Genomic DNA, 19,088 nt, shown 5'->3' on the forward strand with positions numbered 1-19,088 from the left:
TTCCCTATAGAAACTAAAGACAACATCGTAACAAATGTCCCAGAGTTGTTTTTCAGAACCTGGACCCCCACCAAATGGATCTGTTGACTTACAGACCTCAGATATGGGGGAGTGGACAGTTGAACTCTACCACCATTCTTTGTTCTTTTTTTTTTTTTTTTTTTTTGAGACAGAGTCTCGCTCTGTTGCCCAGGCTGGAGTGCAGTGGCTCAATCTCAGCTCACTGCAACCTCCATCCACCTCCTGGGTTCAACTGATTCTCCTGCCTCAGCCTGCCGAGTACAGGTATGTGCCACCACACCCAGCTAATTTTTGTATTTTTAGCAGAGAGAAGGTTTCGCCATATTGGCCGGGTTGGTCTTGAACCCCTGACCTCAGGTGATCCACATGCCTCAGCCTCCCAAAGTGTTGGGACCCTCCCCTCCGGGCCCACCACTGTTCTTTGTTCTAAATTTCTTCCTGAGGGGCCTGGAGGAGGTCATGCCCACAGGCCAGAGCTAACATTCTTTTTGGCTGATGTCGAATTTTTGGACAAAGGCTTACCTTCTTAACCAATCACAGATCAGAAAATCTATACTCCCACTATACGACCTGTGGGCCCCCACTTCAAGCTGTCCTGGCTTTTTAGGTCAATCCAATGTGTGGCCTCCAGGTATTATTCATGTGGAATTTAGCCTGTAACCGCTGCCTCTCCACCTCGAAAAACCCTCCCCCATCAGCTATCCGGGAGTTCAGGTCTGAAGCGTGAGCGGCCAGGTTCTCCTCGCCTGGCGCCCTGCTCTAAGTGCCTCACTCCCTCTCGCTGCAAGCCCGACGTCCATGTTTGGCGGTGCTGCGGGAAGGCAGAGCCACGCTAGGTTCAGTGACAAAGGCTGAGTACCCACCAAGTACCAAGCCCTGTCCTCAGGGCTGGGACGCAGAGTGAACAAGCAGAAAGAAGTTATCTGCCCTCATGGGGCCTATGCCTCAGTGGGGAGAGACTGACAGTAGGTGAAATAAACGTCTAAGATATGAAGTACATCGGATCATGGTTAGTGGGATTGAAAAAGTACAGCACGGGGGAGCTTTAGGGATAGGGAGACCTGCTGTCAAGGTGATGTTTGGAACCAAACACCCCGATGTTTGGGTGATGGATGAGACGCACAGAGGCATCAGAGGTGCTTGGTTCCAGGCCCACGGATCACTCAAGGCCCTGTCTCAAATCTTCAGGCTTTAGGACACGCTGCTTTACATGGAGGTGGGTTCTTCATCTGGGCCTCTGAACAAGGTATGAGACAGGACGCAGGCAAATAGCACGAGGCACAAGGCACACGACTGTAGTCCAGGATGGACAGCCAGACTCAAGCACACGACTGTAGTCCAGGATGGACAGCCAGACTCAAGCACACGACTGTAGTCCAGGATGGACAGCCAGAGTGAGTCTGCGGATGAATGCAGATGCCTGCAGGACAAGCTCTGCTGAATTGGTTTTCTATCTAGTATTTATTACAGCCATTGAATTGGGGTGTCTCCCGTTATCTGATGACAATTTTATGATTAAAAGAAACCATGCTGGCTTTGTTTGTTCATGGAGATGGGAAAGGTCCACATATTCAGCAATCTGTTGAATTCTTCCAGGTTAAAACTGGGGCTGAGAAAAATCTGCAACTGCCTGCCCCTCCCTTCACCTCTTCCAGCTAGAGGCAGTGGGGGACTGGAGAGCTGATGAAACGGCAGAGATAAAGGTTGTAAATTAGTTTTCCCTGAAGCCGACCAGCCTGAGCAACAGGATAAAGGTCGTTATTACAGACAGCCCTGGGCCTTTGGAGTTCACAGTTTCTCTAGTGCTAGGAGATGGAACTCTCTGGAAACCTTCTCCAGCTCCACAGAGAGGCTCAGGCTATCAGAGGATCTGAGCGGTTATAGGCTGCAGGCACAAGTTAAAAATAATCACCTAACGTTTTGACAGCACTTTCTTTTTTTCTATCCCACAGAGATTGGAAGTCATTTTCTTATCCTCTTTAGGAAGTATGTTGGATTCAGGGTTCTTAATTCCCATTTAAAGTCAGGACAATTGAGATAACTGTATCAGCTAACGTTTACTGGGTGTTATGTTATACTTGCTAATAATAATCATAGCTAACATTTACTGAGTGATAATTTTTCTTAATAAAAAATAGCAGCATTTATTGAGTGCCACATATTTTCCAAGTACTGCCTGAAGAGCCTTGGATCTCTCCTCTAATTTATTGTTACAGCCCTGAGGAGGAGGAACTATTAACCCTCATTTTGCGGATGAGGAATTTGAAAACAGAGAGATTAAGTAGTTTGCCTAGAAACACAGCTGGTGAATGCGGGAGAAACTATGAAGTGGTAAGTATTACTTAAATCACATAGCAAATATAGCTGTGATTGCAATGATAGGGTGTGTGTCTCTGTGTGTACACGTGGATTTGGAATAGATCGGATAAACTTTGGTCTTGGGTAAACTGAGGCATGTCTGGAGAAGGGGCTCTTTTCTGTCACACTGAGAACATCCTCCTGGTGCTGGGGTGGGGGGATATGCGGTATGGTATAATTGGGCAGCATACCTTGTAATTAATTCTGTAGCTTTCACTGACATCTGAAAGGATTAAAGAGAAAAATGTGGTAAACACTTAATATGGAGGGCACAGTGGGTGTGTTGGTTTTTCTTTTCCATCCCTCTATCAACTTCATTCTTTCTCGGAGGCAAACAAGACTCAGATCTAAACAGAGTTTATGGTTTGTTTTGCATTTTGTATTTATTAATATTTATGCTGACTTCGAGGGTGCCGACCAGAAGGCATCAGTAACACACACACAGCCCATGTCTGTCTGGTTTGATTCTGAGCCTGAGATCCTGAAAATATTTCAGTTGTTGTTAAGAGGCTGGAGTTAGGACCCAGGAAGGACACAGCAGTGGGGATATAAATAGAGAAGGAGAACAGAACAAGGTTTGAGGAGAGAGACTTACATCACTCACTCCCTCTCCACCCAGAGAGCGGGACGGAGGTGTGAACTTGAGCCAGACCAGAAGGAGCTCCAGAGCCGCCGCAGGACAAGTCCGAGGAGCAGGCGAGCGCTCCAGGGAAAAACCACGCACAAAACCTTCTTCAGAGAAAAGGGAAGCACCAAACCTGACCAAGACAAACGGAGGCTTTTGAAATAAAAAGAAAACACCGCGGGACAAACAGCCTCCGGTCCCCGGGCGCAGGTCGCGGTCACAGTGGTGACCTGGGATTGCTTTCCCAGGACTGTGAGTCGGATTTGGGTTTCTCCTCCCTGCATTCCACAGCTGCTCTGGTCATCGCAACGTGTTTATTGATCACTGAAGAATCTCAAGTTTTGAGACGAGGAAGAAACACCCATTAGGTCTCCAAAACAGCTGCGTTTCACAAACTTTAAGGAGACAGAACTTTTTTTTTTTCTTCCTGGAACCTGTGAAAATGTCCCTTTTCCAAGGAAGTGAAGGTTAAGAGGTCCCGTTCTCACAGACCCTCAGGAATTTCACTTGGCTCTGAGCTTTGACCTCCCAGAAAGCCATGGCAAAGCTGCTGCGGCTGTGCTGCTGGTACTCCCGCCTGCTGCTATTTTGTTACAACTTTCAGGTAATGTCCCCAAGTGGCCAGGATGGAGACGGGCTCGGTTTCTCCGGAGGCTTTCCCTGAGCGTCTCTCACACTGGTCTTTTGTGTGCAGGTGCGTGGCGTCTACTCCAGATCGCAGGACCATCCGGGTAAGAGTGTTTCCTTCTCACGCTGAGCAGCGCCCTCCCCTCCCTGCCTAGTGTGGTATCCCAGGAACAGCCACTTGTTCATCTCTGAGGCCTCAGCGAATGGCCCTTGCTGGACTCCTGGCCCGAGACCTCGCTGCCCCACCACACGCTCTGACCCTGGGCAGCTCCGCTACTGCTCACCGGCTGAGCGGTGGACGGAGAAGTGGTTCTGGGCCCCTTGAGCTGGGTCATATGAAACGTTGTGATTCAGGAAATATGATCTCCTCCACTTGAATGCCTTGTCTGTCCCTCCCTCCCTCCCTCCCTCCCTCCCTCCCTCCCTCCCTCCCTCCCTCCCTTCCTTCCTTCCTTCCTTCCTTCCTTCCTTCCTTCCTTCCTTCCTTCCTTCCTCCCTCCCCCCCTCCCTTCCTTCCTTCCTTCCTCTCTCTCTTTTTCTTTCTTCCTTCCTTTTTTTTTTCTAGATGGAGTCTTGCTCTGTTGCCCAGGCTGGAGTGGCCCAAACCTCCGCCTCCCAGGTTCAAGCAATTCTCCTGCCTGAGCCTCCCGAGTAGCTTGAATCACAGGTGTGCACCACCGCGCCCAGCTAATTTTTTTTTTTTTGTATTTTTAGTAGAGACAGGGTTTCACCACGTTGGCCAGGCTGGTCTCGAACCCCTGATTTCAGGTGATCCGCCCGTTTTGGCCTCTCAGAGTGCTGGGATTACAGACGTGAGCCACCACGCCCATCACATGTCTTCAGGGCAGTTTCACTGGGGGGCACTTGGAGCTCTGGCCCATAGCAGGGTCTTGGGACCTCCAGCCTCAGAGTGCTGACCAGCTTAGCCTGGAGCAGCCCATGAGTGGGACTCAGGACAGAGGGACACCCTTGCTCTAGCCCCAGAGCCACATTCCTTTGGCCATTGTGACACCCAACCAGGAAGCATCAGGATGGGGCTTCTCCCGGGAGCACAGGGAGGCACACGCCCTTTGCTGTTAAGAGTGTGGGCGCACGTTCCGGTCAGCCAGGGGCAGGGATGGGAAGACGAGGCTTTCTGGGAGTGGCGGGCAGTCACTGGGCTGTTGCTTCCTGCTGGAAGTTGCAGGAGATGGGGAGAAGACCCTCTAGTGCCTGAACCCCTGCTGGGAAGCCTGTTGTGAGCACAGCCACCGCCCCAGCCCCACCAGAGCTTGGCTGGGCACCTCCCTGAGCACTATTGTATGGCCCTGCCTGTCTCTGATGGGAAACCAGCCTTTTTAAAAAAGATTATTTTTATTTTTATTTTTTCAGACAAAGTCTCACTCGGTCACCCAGGCTGGCGTTGAGTGGTGAGATCTCAGTCTCAGCTCACTGCTACCTCTGCCTCCCGGGTTCAAGCAATTCTTGTGCCTCAGCCTCCCAACCAGCTGGGATTACAGGCCCGTGCCACCATGCCCGGCTAATTTTTGTATTTTTAGTAGACACAAGGTTTTGCCATGTTGGCCAGGCTGGTCTTGAACTTCCACCCTCGGGTGATCCCACCACCTCGGCCTCCCAAAGTGTTGGGATGACCGATGTGAGCCACTGCGCCTGGCTGGGAACCAGCCTTGAACGATCAGACAGAAATGGGCTCAGGCCAGCCCTGCGGGCAGATCCCAGGGCGATGTCCAGGCCTCCAGGGAGAGCCCCTTTCCTGGGTGGAACACCAGGAGACTGCTGGGGTCTAGGGCCAGGGGCTGTGCCTGCTGGGGTCTAGGGCCAGGGGCTGAGCCTGCTGGGGTCTAGGGCCAGGGCCTGTGCCTGCTGGGGTCTAGGGCCAGGGGCTGTGCCTGCTGGGGTCTAGGGCCACGGGCTGTGCCCTCAGCCTCTGTTTCCTTTCCGGCTGCCCGGCAGCCCCAAGCCAGGATGTTCAGGCATCGTCACCTCGCCACCACCTCCATCCACCAACGCGGGGGTGGGGACGCTGCCACTTCTCTTTCGTCCACATGCGTAAGGATCTCCTTTTAAAAAGGTGTGGAAGCTGTGCGTTTCCACTCGTTCCCCTCTCCTCAGCCAACTCACTGAATGAAAGAAACAAGGGCTCCTGTGGCTCGGGAATGAACAAACACACGCAGCGCTGCATTAAAGAGAGGAGGTGTCTGCCTTGGACACCTTGCTTCTCATGAATGCAGGCCTCCTGGCTTGGGCTGGGCTCTCCCAGTACGGGAGAGGACTGAGAGAAGGGGACAGGTAGCCCCTCGAACTGCAGGGCGGTCAGGCAGAGCTGCGCACCCGGGTCCTGCAGCAGGCAGGTGGTCCCTGAGGCCCCAGCATGGCTCTCGCTGCTGCTCAGTGTTGAGGAAAGCTGTGCGGATACTCCCCAGACTTCTGCTTATGATACAGAGCCCACACACATCCTCACACATGCACATGTGTCCACACACCCCCATGCCACATGTCTACATGTGTCAACATATGCCCACATACACCAACACAAATCACACACATCACACATGTTGACACATATGCATACACACACACACCCAGATGTCTACATGTGTCAACATATGGCCACATGTCCACACACATCATTCACATCCACACACATCAGACATGTTGACACACATGCATACACATGCAAAAGCATCCACACATCTACATGCATCAACATGTGTCCACTTGCATCACTTCACATGTGTAGACACACATGCACAATATACACATCCATGCACACACCCACACCCACATGTGCCAATGCTTGTTGACATGCATCAACATACATGTATTTACACACGTTCACACACATGTCCACACATATCCACATGTCTACACACATGACCACACACATTCACATGCGTCTACACACATCCATACATTTCTACACACATGCATACATACACATGTGCACGCATTTACACAAATCCACGTGTCTACACACATCTGCACATGCTTGCACATGTCCACACACATGCACATACATACACACATACCCACACATGTACACCCCACACACATGTCCACACACTCATACGCATGCACGTGTCCACACACGTCTTCACATACTCACACATGTGCACACACATGCACACGCATGCACCCTCACACATTCACACACATCCACACATGTGCACACACATTTACACAGCTCACACATCCACACATGCACACCTATGTATACACATGTACACACACATGCACTTGCATTCTTGACTCTAAACTTGAAGGAGCAGTTTGAACTCAGTCTTTGTTCCATATAGAACCTTTGTTCTTCCAACTCTGGATTTAGGGTAGAAATCAATGTTTCCTGATCAAGGCGCCGTCTTAGAGAAACAATGGCCGTGCTGATGATGGTAGAAAGGGATGGAAGGGCGTGGTGATCCGGAGTCTGTGTGGGAAAGCACGGTGAAGGCAACCACGCCTCCTGAGCTCTTGAAACCGAAAGATTTCTCTCTCCTCAGCTTTCCAGGTTCTGGCAGTCCCTCTCTTTCTCCTCATCCTCCCTTGTCCTCCTCTCACTGCAAAATGTTTTTGACCTTTTCCTTTTTTCTCTTCCTTCCTCCTTCCTTCCTTTTTAGAATAATGGTGAAGGTGGACACTTTGCTTAATGCTTAGGTGTCCTCTATGAACAAAACATCCTGCTGCCTGCCTTTCTTCCCTTCCTTCTCTCCCCTTCCTCCTCACTGCTCCCCTCCTCCTCCCCCTCTTCCCCTTCTCCTGCCTTCTCTCTCACTTTGTTTCCTGTCTCATTTTCTTTTTTCCATTTTCCTCCCTCATTTCCTTCCCTCCTTCCCTGTCTCCCTCCATCCTATCCAATCCTTTCTTTTTTTTTGAGACAGACTTTTGTTGTGTCGCCCAGGCTGGAGTGCAGTGGCACGATCTCAGCTCACTGCAACCTCTGTCCCCTGGGTTCCAGTGATTCTCCTGCCTCAGTCTCCCGAGTAGCTGGGACTACAGGCACCAGCCACCAAACCTGGCTAATTTTTGTATTTTTAGTAGAGACAGGGTTTCACCATGTTGGCCAGGCTGGTCTCAAACTCCTGACCTCAGGTGATCCACCTGTCTCGGCCTCCCAAAGTGCTGGGATTACAGGTGTGAGCCACCAAACCTGGCCCTAGTCCTCTCTTTGTGTCTTCTTTTCCCACATCTCAGACTCGGTTCACCCCATTTCCTGCTGAAAAGCCCCATCCCTGGCTGTCTGTGTGAACCAGAATCTAGGGGCCTCCTTCATGTTCCAGCTTCCATCCCTGAGGCTCGCCTGCCCCTGGGGAGCCCTGGTAGAGGAAGCCTGGCCCTGGTGTGTCTCCTCAGGAGTGCTCATGACGGGCACGGGCACCCCAGACACACCAACAGAACCAACCTGTTTCCATCGCGAGAGAACAGCTCCATAATGTGTAGTATTTCATTCTAAAGAGTGCTAAACAGCTCTGAAAACCGGCCAGTTTGTCTGCACGTTGGGCCTTTTGAAACACTGATTTCACATCATCCTCGCAAGAGCCCTGCGGTGGTGTCATGCCCTCGCACCGCAGGTGAAGAAGCGTGTCTTTCAGACAGACCAAGCGATTTGCTCAAGGTCACAGGGCTCAGAAGACACAGTATTAAGCCCAAGAAGCTCACAGCGTGAGGGGAGTTAGGGGGGACAGACGCAGACAGAGATTCTTGGAAAACAGCAGCCGCGTGGTCAGTACTGGGACACAGGTTCCCTCAGGTGCTAGGGGAGCCTTAAGGAGGAGTCCCCAGTATAGAGCAGAACCCAGTCTTCCAAAGGCCAGCCTACTTTCCACCACAACCACACCAAACTGTATTATTTTGTTAAAGGTTCCCACAACTGTTAATCATTTCTTGTTTTCTCATTCTGGCACTCAGCACTGTGCCTTATGCATAGGAGGCATCCAATACATATTTGTTGGGCTGGCACAGTGGCTCATGCCTCTAATCCCAGCACTTTGGGAGGCTGAGCCAGGAGGATCACTTGAGCCCAGGAGTTCAAGACCAGCTTGAGCAACAGAGTGAGACCCCACCTTTATAAAAAATAAACATTTAGCTGAGCATGGTGGTGCATGCCTGGAGTCCCAGCTACTTGGGAGGCTGAGGTGGGAGGATCACTTGAGTCCAGAAGTTTGAGGCTGCAGTGAACCATGATCACACCACTGCACTCCAGCCTTGGTGACAGAGCGAGACCCTGTCTCAAAAAATATCTGTATATTTATTGACTTGTCTATGCACAGTCACTGAAGATTTGCTAGTCATCTGGTAAACCGCATCAGTAAAGCCAGCCAACCAGCAGGCATTCGCCTCATAGGGGGCTGCTTTGGCTTGTATCACCTGCTTTGCCTGTCTACACTGGCAGAGGTAGCCAGCTATTTGCCAGATCTTTATGTCTACCATGTAGAGAGGTATTTCATTTTGTAAGTAATTGCCAAACAACTTGAAATCATTTTAAGCCTTTGCATACTCTGTGCTTATCTGTGACCGGAGATTGTCATTCTGGAGGATTATAGAGTGGCGTAGTTGGGGGGCCGTAGGGACTATTGAGCCACCTTCCCACTTCACAGGGAAGCCGGGAGGTAGGTTTGGAGAGGGAAATTCAGGGTCGGCAGAGTCCAGGCCCCTCCCTGCATCTGGAAGCTTTTCCAGGGCCCCAGGCTCCCCGATTTCTTGCCTCTATTCCCCAGGGACAGCCTTCTGAAGCCGAGATGGTTGATTAATCTGAATCCATAAATGCCACTGGCCAATAAATTGCAGGCCATTCTTAAAAAGTTTATAAGCATGCCATTGTATAGATGACATTTGTAATGAGGAAAAGGGAACTTAAAACAAACCCAAAGCCTGTCATTACCCAGCAGTGTCCTGGTCCTGGGGCACACGGCACAGCTGGCTCCAGCCGTCTCCAGAAGTTTGGGGCGGTTCACTTCACCCGCTCTATTTAGGGGTCTGGGAGGCCAAGCAGATAATTACAGTAATTATCATTCCTTAGATCTCCATCGTGCCGTGGAGTTTATAAAGAACTGTCGGAACCGCTAGGCCATGGCGGAAACTTGATTCTTCATCTTCATGGTATTTATAATAGAATTTTAAAAAACAATGTTTATATCCAGTTGAAGAAATGGAAATTTGGCAAATAGAGATTTTCTAAATACTAGAATTATATAGATAATTATAGTCTATGTTTATTTATTTATTTATTTTTGCATTTTATCATTCATTCTACCTGTATAGTTAGTTTTTAAATCGCTAACATTAAAAATGTGGGAGATTTCAAATGCAAAAATCTCTCTCTCTCTCTCTCTCTGTCTCTCTGTCTCTGTCTCTCTCTCTCTCTCTCTCTCACACACACACCCCTCCCGGGCCCCTTTTCTTAGACATGGGGGATACAATGTAAATAGAACATTCAAGAAACAGAGTCTTATTTGGAGACAACACACAAATATAGTAACAAAAAATCCCAAACAATAGTAAATGCCATGAGAAAACCAAATAAGGACCTGAAAGAAAGAGCGGATGGTGGTGGCGACGAAGGCGTGGCATGAGGGGAGGGGTCCTGTGAACTGAGACCTGTGAATCATAGAACCAGCTACACAAAATGTGGGGAACAGCATTCCAGGCAGTGGGAACAGCAGGCAAAGTTGTGCAGGAAAAATGAGCTCCACGTGTTGGAGGCCCAGGAGGATGGAGCCACGAAGGCCAGCGCCACCATCGGCAGGGGCCGGCGTTCCTCTGTGTGGTATATAGATTCCAGCTGGACCGAGTCAGTGCAACACTGAAGATTATTCTCCTACAGGAAACCAAGGGATAAAGGTTTCCCTGGACTCACACAAGGAATAAGTAACAGGGAAGGGAGAAGAATAGGGAAATCTGGAAGAAAAATGGAAAAGGAAAAATTAAAGGTTTTATTAACTTGTTTTGAGTATTAATACTCTCTCATCTCTCTCTTATGTCTGTGACACACACACACACACACACACACACACACACCCCAAACTCAATAAAACATTACATATGGATGATAAATTAATTCTGAAGAACTGTGGTGATGCGGGCTTAAATATACCCCTTTCTCTCTCTCTCTCTCTCCCGTTCTTTATCTTCTTCCTCACCCTCCCATTTTCTCTCTCTGGCTCTGTCCCGTGCTATTTGTTTTCCAGGCTGGGGATGTTTTGGAGTCCTCAAATGGGCCATGGTTTTGCTTGGCTGGCCGACCTGCCTAAGAAGACATTAGTCTTTAGGAGAGTTTGCAGTGGTGGTTGCAGAGCCAGGTGGTCTGACGCCACCTTCTTGATGGGAAGGTGCCACAGAATGCCTTTTTCCCAAAAGAATGAGACTTTCTTGCTCTGATGAAACTTGTAGAACTACAAGTTATTTTACTCCTTGAGTTGGAAAAGGAACCTATGGGCTGAGTTCAGCCCATCCCATTAGCACCACACAATGTTTTATTTAAAAAAAAATACGAACATTAAAATTTTGATAGATTTTGCTTTAAAAAAATCTGGATTTCTGACTCCACTTTAAAAAAATGAAGACCTGACAATCCTGGGCAAACCTTCCTGCAGAGCCGCAATGCTTTGGCATCAGGAGGCACTACTTAATTTAGACAGAGCACAGTTTTCCGCGCCACCTCGGCCTCTCCCACCCTACGACTCTGGTGGTACCAGCTGATGGTTTCCAGCATCTGCTCTGATGAGTCTGGACTGTGCCTTCCAGCTTGTTAACTACCTTGGATGCCATCCCTGGACTCTGTCCAGTCACTTTTCAGGACTCGCTGGCCCCTGCGGGTGTTACAGCTTGCAGCCCCTTCATTGCTTGTTTGCAGTCAGTGTCACTAGTTGCAAAACATCTGTGGCAACTGAGGTGTTGTACACTTGTCTGAAGTGCGGTGGTGTGGAGAGAAGGCAGTGTTCTGGCCTCAGCCCCCCTCTTCTCATCACTGGCCGCCTATGAACCCTGGCTGACTTTGGGGTGAACGAGACACCATCACTTTACTCTGTTAGCCTTTCTGCCAGGACTGATTGTGACCATTTGTAAATGGAAAGAATAGGAAGGGCTTTATCGTCCACAGGGTTATTTTATAAAGATGAGGATTCTGAAGACACATCTGTTCTTTGTATAACAGATGTTATTTCCTTTTACAATTTTTTTTTTCCCAGATGACTGGAATAACAAGTCAATGAGGTTTTGTCCTCTTCGAAATGAATATCCTAGATTTTAGGGGGGAAAAAAAGCACAGTAGGAATGAAAATGATTATTTTTGATTTTTGCATTTCAGATTCTTCGTATTGCATTACAATAGTAGAACTATCCTCGCCGGAAATCAGCTGAAGTCAGGCCTTGCTTTCTAACATGCTACTTTATTTAGATAGGGCTATTTTATTTGGAGAGTGACAAGACCCTGAAGTTATTGTTTAGGTACTTCTCTTTAGCTCATGTTACGGAGTTAACTTTGTTCTTGGCTTACATTTTGACCTTGTGTACGTAAAACTGGAGGGACAGATGCAAATTGAAAAGCGGAACCAATGAATGGGACGTGTGCGGATGTTTGGCACCCTCTGGACAAAAATTCCGATATTAGATGGGGTGTATCAGTTCTTATCTGAAAATGGTGGTATGCTCCTAACTACCTATGACACTTCAGTTGTGAAAGCAAGCCTTAAAATATCTCTAAAGGAATACAGATTGAAAAATTCAAATAGAACAGAAAGATAATGCAACATGAATCTTTTTCTTACACCTTGCACTCAGTTTTTCGATTTCTTCACTCCCAAAACACCAGTATTGGTTTCTGTATCTATCCAGACATCTCTCTCTTCTTCTCTCTCCTCTTCTCTTCTCCATGCCTGCCCTGAACCAACTATATTTTACACAAATAGCTCATAGTATACACATTTTTATCACCTTAATTTTTTAAAACTAGACAATATCAATGAAAGAACATGCTATCTCAGTGCATTGATGAACCTTAGTATTCGTCCCAGCTGTATTCCAGTCCAGAGTGTAGATGTGCCATATTTATTTAGCCAGCTCTCTGTAGATGAGCATTTAGACTGTTCTCAGGTTTCTGATACTATTAAAAAATTCTGCAACAAACAAGCCTTTGCATAGAGGTCTTTGATCATATGTATGAGTGTATCTCTAGAATAAATTCCTAGGGGTGGAATTACTAGATCAAAGGGAATGTATACTTAAAATTGGGATAGATATTGCCAAATTACCCTTCAGAAGGGGTGTACTGATTTGAACTCTCATAAAAAATGTGGTGGAAGTTGCCAGCTTAGTATAGCTAACTTACTGCTTGCCAGTCTGATGGGTGAACTCTGATAAGCTCACTGTTGCTTAATATACTTTTAAAACTTAATGAGCAAGGTTGGGCATCGTTTGATATATTTATACATAATTTTTATTTCTTTTTCATTGAACTATTTGATTATCTCCTTTGCCTCAATATTCGGTTGGTTCTTTTTAATAGTAGGAGTTTTACCAATATAATCGTTTAATACCTCTAAAAAGAAATCAGTACCCTTCTGTAATATGTATTACATAAACAACACTCCTCGGTTTGATTTTGCTTGATTTTTTTTTTTCTGCACAGAAATTTTAAAAAGGTATGTTGTCAAATGTATAGCCTGTTTTCTGCAGAAGCTTTTGCATTTTATTTTATTACATGGAAATTTTGATCTATTCGGAAATTGTTCTGGTATAAAGAGTGAGGTTGGGATCTTAATTTTTTCCAGGTGGTGAACTGGTTCCAATGCCTTTGTTGAATAATATTTCTCCTCTAATTTAAAAGACCAGCTTTGGGGCCAGGCGCGTTGGCTCACGCCCATAATCCCAGCATTTTGGGAGGCTGAGGCAGGTGGATCATCTGAGGTCAAGAGTTCAAGACCAGCCTGGCCAACATGGTGAAACCCTGTCTCTACTAAAAATACAAAAATTAGCCGGGCATGGTGGTGGTGGGCACCTGTAATTCCAGCTACTCGGGAGGCTGAGGCAGGAGAATCACTTGAACCTGGGAGGCAGAGGTTGCAGTAAGCCGAGATCACGCCACTGCACTGCGGCCTGGGTGACAGCAGTGAAACTCCCCCTCAAAAAATAAATAAGTAAATAAAAAATAAAGGACCACCATTATCACAGACTAAATTTCCGTAGGTGCGTAGGCGTCTTTGCGGATTTTTCTCCCGCTGAACTGTGTATCCGTGTGTCGCAATGAGCCGTCTTCATGGCTGTAGTTTTATGCTGTGCCTTATCCTTGTGAGTGTGAATCTTCTCTCTTTATCCTCTTCTGTTTCTTCTCCAGATTTTCTTGCTTATTTTTTATATAAACTCCATAATCATATATCTCCCCCACAGAAATTCTCTCAGCATTTTCACAACAGATTTCCTAATACGCATAGATTAAAGGATAGTTGATGACATTGAGTTGGCTTTTCCAGTGGGTTGAATCCTTCATGCATTCAAGGGTTCTTTCATATCCCTCAGAATTGTTATTTTTTGCTTTCTTCATGAAAATCTTGTACAATTCTTATTCTTGTGTTCATAAATATTTTCTTTTTGTTGGCTGCACTTATAAGAACTTTTCTTCTTTTTTTGTAGCATTATTGTTGGAATACAGAAAGGCAATTGACATTTGTATATTAAATTTGTACAAGCCTCGTTGCTAAATTCTTTTATTGTTTGTAATAGTGTTTTGCTTATGAAATTCTTTTCTTATTTGTAATAGTTTTCCACTTTGGTTATCAGGCATACATCATTTGAAAATAATGATCTTATTATCTCCTCTTTAAAAAGTTTTTTTTTGTTTTTTTTTGTTTTTTTTTTGAGACAGAGTCTCGCTCTGTCGCCCAGGCTGGAGTGCAGTGGCGCGATCTCGGCTCACTGCAAGCTCCGCCTCCCGGGTTCACGCCATTCTCCTGCCTCAGCCTCCCGAGTAGCTGGGACTACAGGCACCCGCCACCATCCCGGCTAATTTTCTGCATTTTTAGTAGAGACGGGGTTTCACCGTGTTAGCCAGGAGGGTCTCGATCTCCTGACCTTGTGATTTGCCCGCCTCGGCCTCCCAAAGTGCTGGGATTACAGGCATGAGCCACTGCGCCCAGCTTTTTTTTTTTTTTTTTTTAAACAAGGAATAACATAAAGATTATTAGTTGGTACTTTTCTATGATCTAGCAGTCATCTGGGGCAGCTGATTATTGTTGAGTCATCTAAACCATTATTCCCATTTCTGGGAATGCATCCTGGAGACTAATTCCAGAGAAGACTAAAATTGTTTGCATAAAGCCACTCATATCAGTGCCACCTGTATGAGTAAGGATGGAAGCTATTGATTGTCCATTAGCAGAAGAATGGTGACACCTGTTATGGGGCAGCCACTCAAGAGAATGTGACCCAAAGTCAAATTATGAGGGCTAGATAGAAACCAAGAAATAATTCATAGCGCATTCAAAGAGAAGACCAGAATAGAAAATAACATACCTGCATAAAGTTATGTTTACTCCAAGTACAAGGATCATGAAGGAAATTTCGAACTGAGTAATGCTGAGTCTGGAGGAAGCATAGAAGGAAAATAGAATGACCAGGACTAAATTGAGAAAGGCTTACTCTGTGAGTATTGCGTCTACGAGCTGGCGGTGTGATTTTGTGCAAGACTTTCAGTTCTTGTCTTTTCAAATAGGCTAAGAATTCAATTCTCTTACAGATTATTGTTAGCATGAAATGAGGAAGTGTTTGTTGAGGACCTCAGTGCCTGGCAGACCATTCATGTTAGTTTTCTCCTCTTTTAAAATGGTTTTACCCTTATTTTTTTCTATAGTGTGATTGCATTAGATATTAACTCTAAAACAATAATAAATAACAGCAGGATATGGAACATTCTTATCTTTTCCTGATATGAATGGGCAAGCTTCTAGTGTGTCACCAGTAAGTGCAGTGGCTTCTGTTTTCATGCAACAAGAGGCATCTATTCCTATTTACCCTGTTTTGTCCAGTTAAGGAACTATTTACCAGCTTCTAATTTAAGAGTTTCTTTTTCTAACCAAGAGTGTGTATTGAATGTTATTACATACGCTTTCAGTATCTCCCATAGCCATGGTGATCCTTTTACTCTTCCCCCATAATGCATATGCTAAGCTGTTCTTACCCTTTAGTTCTTTCCTCCCTAATGAAGATTTAAAACGTTTATTCTTTTTCCCCAAGGATTTCAGGTCTTGGCGTCTGCTTCCCATTACTGGCCACTGGAGAATGTGGATGGGATCCATGAACTTCAGGATACAACTGGAGGTACAGACACGGGTGCTGAGAGCGGCTGTGGGCCCGGGAAACCCAGGGCCACTGGGAACATGGGTGCTGAGAGCAGCTGTGGGCCCGGGAAACCCAGGGCCACTGGGAACATGGGTGCTGAGAGTGGCTGTGGGCCTGGGAAACCCAGGGCCATTGGGAGACGCAGGTGCTGAGAGCGGCTGGCCTGGGAAACCCAGGGCCACTGGGGAACATGGGTGCTGAGAGTGGCTGTGGGCATGGGAAACCCAGGGCCATTGGGAGACGCAGGTGCTGAGAGAGGCTGTGGGCCTGGGAAACTCAGGGCCATCAGGAGACGCAGGTGCTGAGAGCGGCTGGCCTGGGAAACCCAGGGCCACTGGGAACATGGGTGCTGAGAGTGGCTGTGGGCATGGGAAACCCTGGGCCATTGGGAGACACAGGTGCTGAGAGCGGCTGTGGGCCTGGGAAACCCAGGGCCATTGGGAGACATGGGTGCTGAGAGCGGCTGTGGGCCTGGGAAACCCAGGGCCATCAGGAGACGCAGGTGCTGAGAGCGGCTGGCCTGGGAAATCCAGGGCCACTGAGGGACATGGGTGCTGAGAGCGGCTGTGGGCCCGGGAATCCCAGGGCCATCAGGAGAACAGATGTGGACAGAATCTGCTTTGAAGCCAGGGTGATAGAGATGAACAAATACTTGTGTAACTTCCCATAATAATTATTTCAAAGCTTTTTATTTTTTGTAGAGATGGGGTCTCGCTATGTTGCCAGATTGATCTCAAGCTCCTGGCCTCAGCAATCCTCTGGCCTTGGCCTCCCAAAGTGCTGGAATTACAGGTGTGAGCCATTGTGCCAGGCCGCAAAGTATTTTACTAGAATTTTTATAGAGAGAGCTATTACATATTGAATGGCAGAATTCCTGAATCAAAATATGATTAAAATGTGCATTTTCCCCAATAATCTTGAAACAGAAGCTGGCCTGAGGATGCCTCTATATGCAAGTCCAGGTGTCTATTTTCTAGGTTGAATGGACTGACATCATCTGCACGCTGGCCACAGCAGGGGCCTATCTGAAGCAGATGTCAAAGGCCAACTAAGACCAACTCACGTGTTTGAAGGGCCTATGCTTCATTCAGCAAATGCATCCCCATCTACCAATCAACTTCTCCACACATCAGCTCCATTGGAAAAGATTAAGCATCACCTAAGACGTTTCCAATGAGACCCAATTCCAAATAGTCTCTGTTTGAGTTAATTCAGACATTTGTTAGTAAGAGAAACCTCACACCTTCCTGGGTATTTTTTTTTTCTCTTTCTAATAAGGATTTTTTAAAAACCGTAAGCTTTGTATGACTTAGGACAGTTTTCCATTTCATTTTTATTTACTGATTGCTCTTGATCATGTCAGATGGCTGATGTGTGCGGCGAGGGTTTGCCGTACAGCAATCCTAGCATGTGCTTTGGTCGTCCCTGTTCTGGTTCCGTGGGAGGCATTTTATTTTTAAAACCATGTATTGCCGGTGACTGTGCTTTCCACACTGGCACACTAGCATTTTCCTTACTCCTATGATTTAATGTGTTGCTGGACATTACTGCTGAAGCTTCTGAAATGCTTCCTTAAAATGTGCACACTGAGAACCATCAGTGCTGCCTCTGCTGCTGGTGTTCTCACAGTGAGGTGCAGTTGAGCATGCACTCCGTGAGGGGCACCTGCGTGGGTGCCACACGCTGCCTGCCCAGCATCGCTCTCATCTGCCTGCCTATAGGGCAGCAATATGGTCACATTTGGAACTCACCCTAGAGCCAGATGTCTTTTCCAAATGGTTGGCCTGGCAGGGCAGAGAAAGCCCCTGTGTAAGTTTGTTTCATGACCGGTTCGGGTTCAAACAAACCACGTTCCCTTGTTGGCCTCTAGTTTTCTTTTTTGAAGGCCTTTATTTTAAAGCCGTGGAAAGGGGGTCATTTCATCAAGAGGAGATGTCTTCTTGAAACAGTTCACTGTTCCAGGACCCAGCAATGAAAACGCCACGAGTTTTTTCACACAAGAGCTTGAATAACTATCAGTGTCTTTCTCTCCTCACCCCTATACCTGAACTCACTGTGGTGGCTTAAAGCAGTAACTCTCGGTGCTTTGAAACCTTTACCTATGAAAAATTCTTCTCTTAAGGTGATACAATTACAGATACAGTTACACACCGTGGCTGCATTTTGTTCCCTGAATGTATCGACTTCCAGTAAAGCCCTAATATATCCGTGTTTGTCCTGGAGCACTGCAATGTGGAAGGTTTCTCTGCACGTCCCTGCTGGATGCATTCTCTAGGTTGTAATGTGATGCTGGCATATTTCAATTTGATTACAGGCTTCTTTTTTTTTTTTTTTTTTTTTTTTGAGACGGAGTCTCTCTCTGTCGCCCAGGCTGGAGTGCAGTGGCGCAATCTCGGCTCACTGCAAGCTCCGCCTCCCGGGTTCACGCCGTTCTCCTGCCTCAGCCTCCCGAGTAGCTGGGACTACAGGCGCCCGCCACTGCGCCCGGCTAATTTTTTCTATTTTTAGTAGAGACGGGGTTTCACCATGGTCTCGATCTCCTGACCTTGTGATCCGCCCGCCTCGGCCTCCCAAAGTGCTGGGATTACAGGCGTGAGCCACCGCGCCCGGCGATTACAGGCTTCTTAAGGGAAAAAAGAAAAGAGTAGACCCCATCAGCACATTTAGCTGCTGGGGACAGGCGAATGGCTTTGGCAAGCCTTTGGAGGATGTGCAGCTTTGTCGTTTGTTGCTGAATTCTCCGTCGTTTTGTCCCTTTGTCATCATCTCACGCAGTTGTTTCCACGCAGAGTGTGTGTCTCATCAGTTCTTGTGACATCATAACCATTCATCCTTTTGTTGAGCCTGTGTTATAAGTGGCCAAGTTCAATTTCGTATCTCTCAACTAAGTATCCGCATAGGGGTTGAAGCTGGAAAATTGAAGCCGTGACCAAATTCAGCAGCCATCACGCCCTGGCGTGTGAGCTGGGTGGGGTCATTGGAGTGGCCGAGCTGCTGACCAAAGTTAACCAGGGTGGTGGAGGCCGGGAGATGTGCGGTCCAAAGAGAAAATCCAGGGTGCTCTTGGATGAAAGAGCTCCTCCTGCTGCCTGCTGCGGGTTGAGAGATATGTTGGTCCCATTTGTCTTTTGTC

At 47.2% G+C, this 19,088-nt stretch overlaps 1 protein-coding gene across 4 annotated transcripts in view; it reads left to right on the forward strand.

Annotated features, from left to right (window-relative positions):
• Positions 1-2,674: 2,674 nt before the first annotated feature.
• Positions 2,675-19,088, forward strand: part of ADGRD1 (adhesion G protein-coupled receptor D1) — a 184,661-nt gene continuing 168,247 nt past the window's right edge. For 2 of the 4 annotated variants that reach the window (XM_073021244.1, XM_073021246.1), the window contains exons 1-3: positions 2,675-3,608; positions 3,699-3,735; positions 15,851-15,934. In XM_073021244.1, the coding sequence (XP_072877345.1) occupies positions 3,543-3,608; positions 3,699-3,735; positions 15,851-15,934 (187 nt within the window). In that variant the 5' untranslated portion in view covers positions 2,675-3,542. The remainder of the gene's footprint in view (positions 3,609-3,698; positions 3,736-15,850; positions 15,935-19,088) is intronic. The other 2 variants (XM_037987267.2, XM_037987274.2) reach the window with 1 other exon arrangement.

This window comes from Chlorocebus sabaeus, chromosome 11 (assembly GCF_047675955.1).
Source record: "Chlorocebus sabaeus isolate Y175 chromosome 11, mChlSab1.0.hap1, whole genome shotgun sequence".
Lineage (NCBI taxonomy): Eukaryota > Metazoa > Chordata > Mammalia > Primates > Cercopithecidae > Chlorocebus > Chlorocebus sabaeus.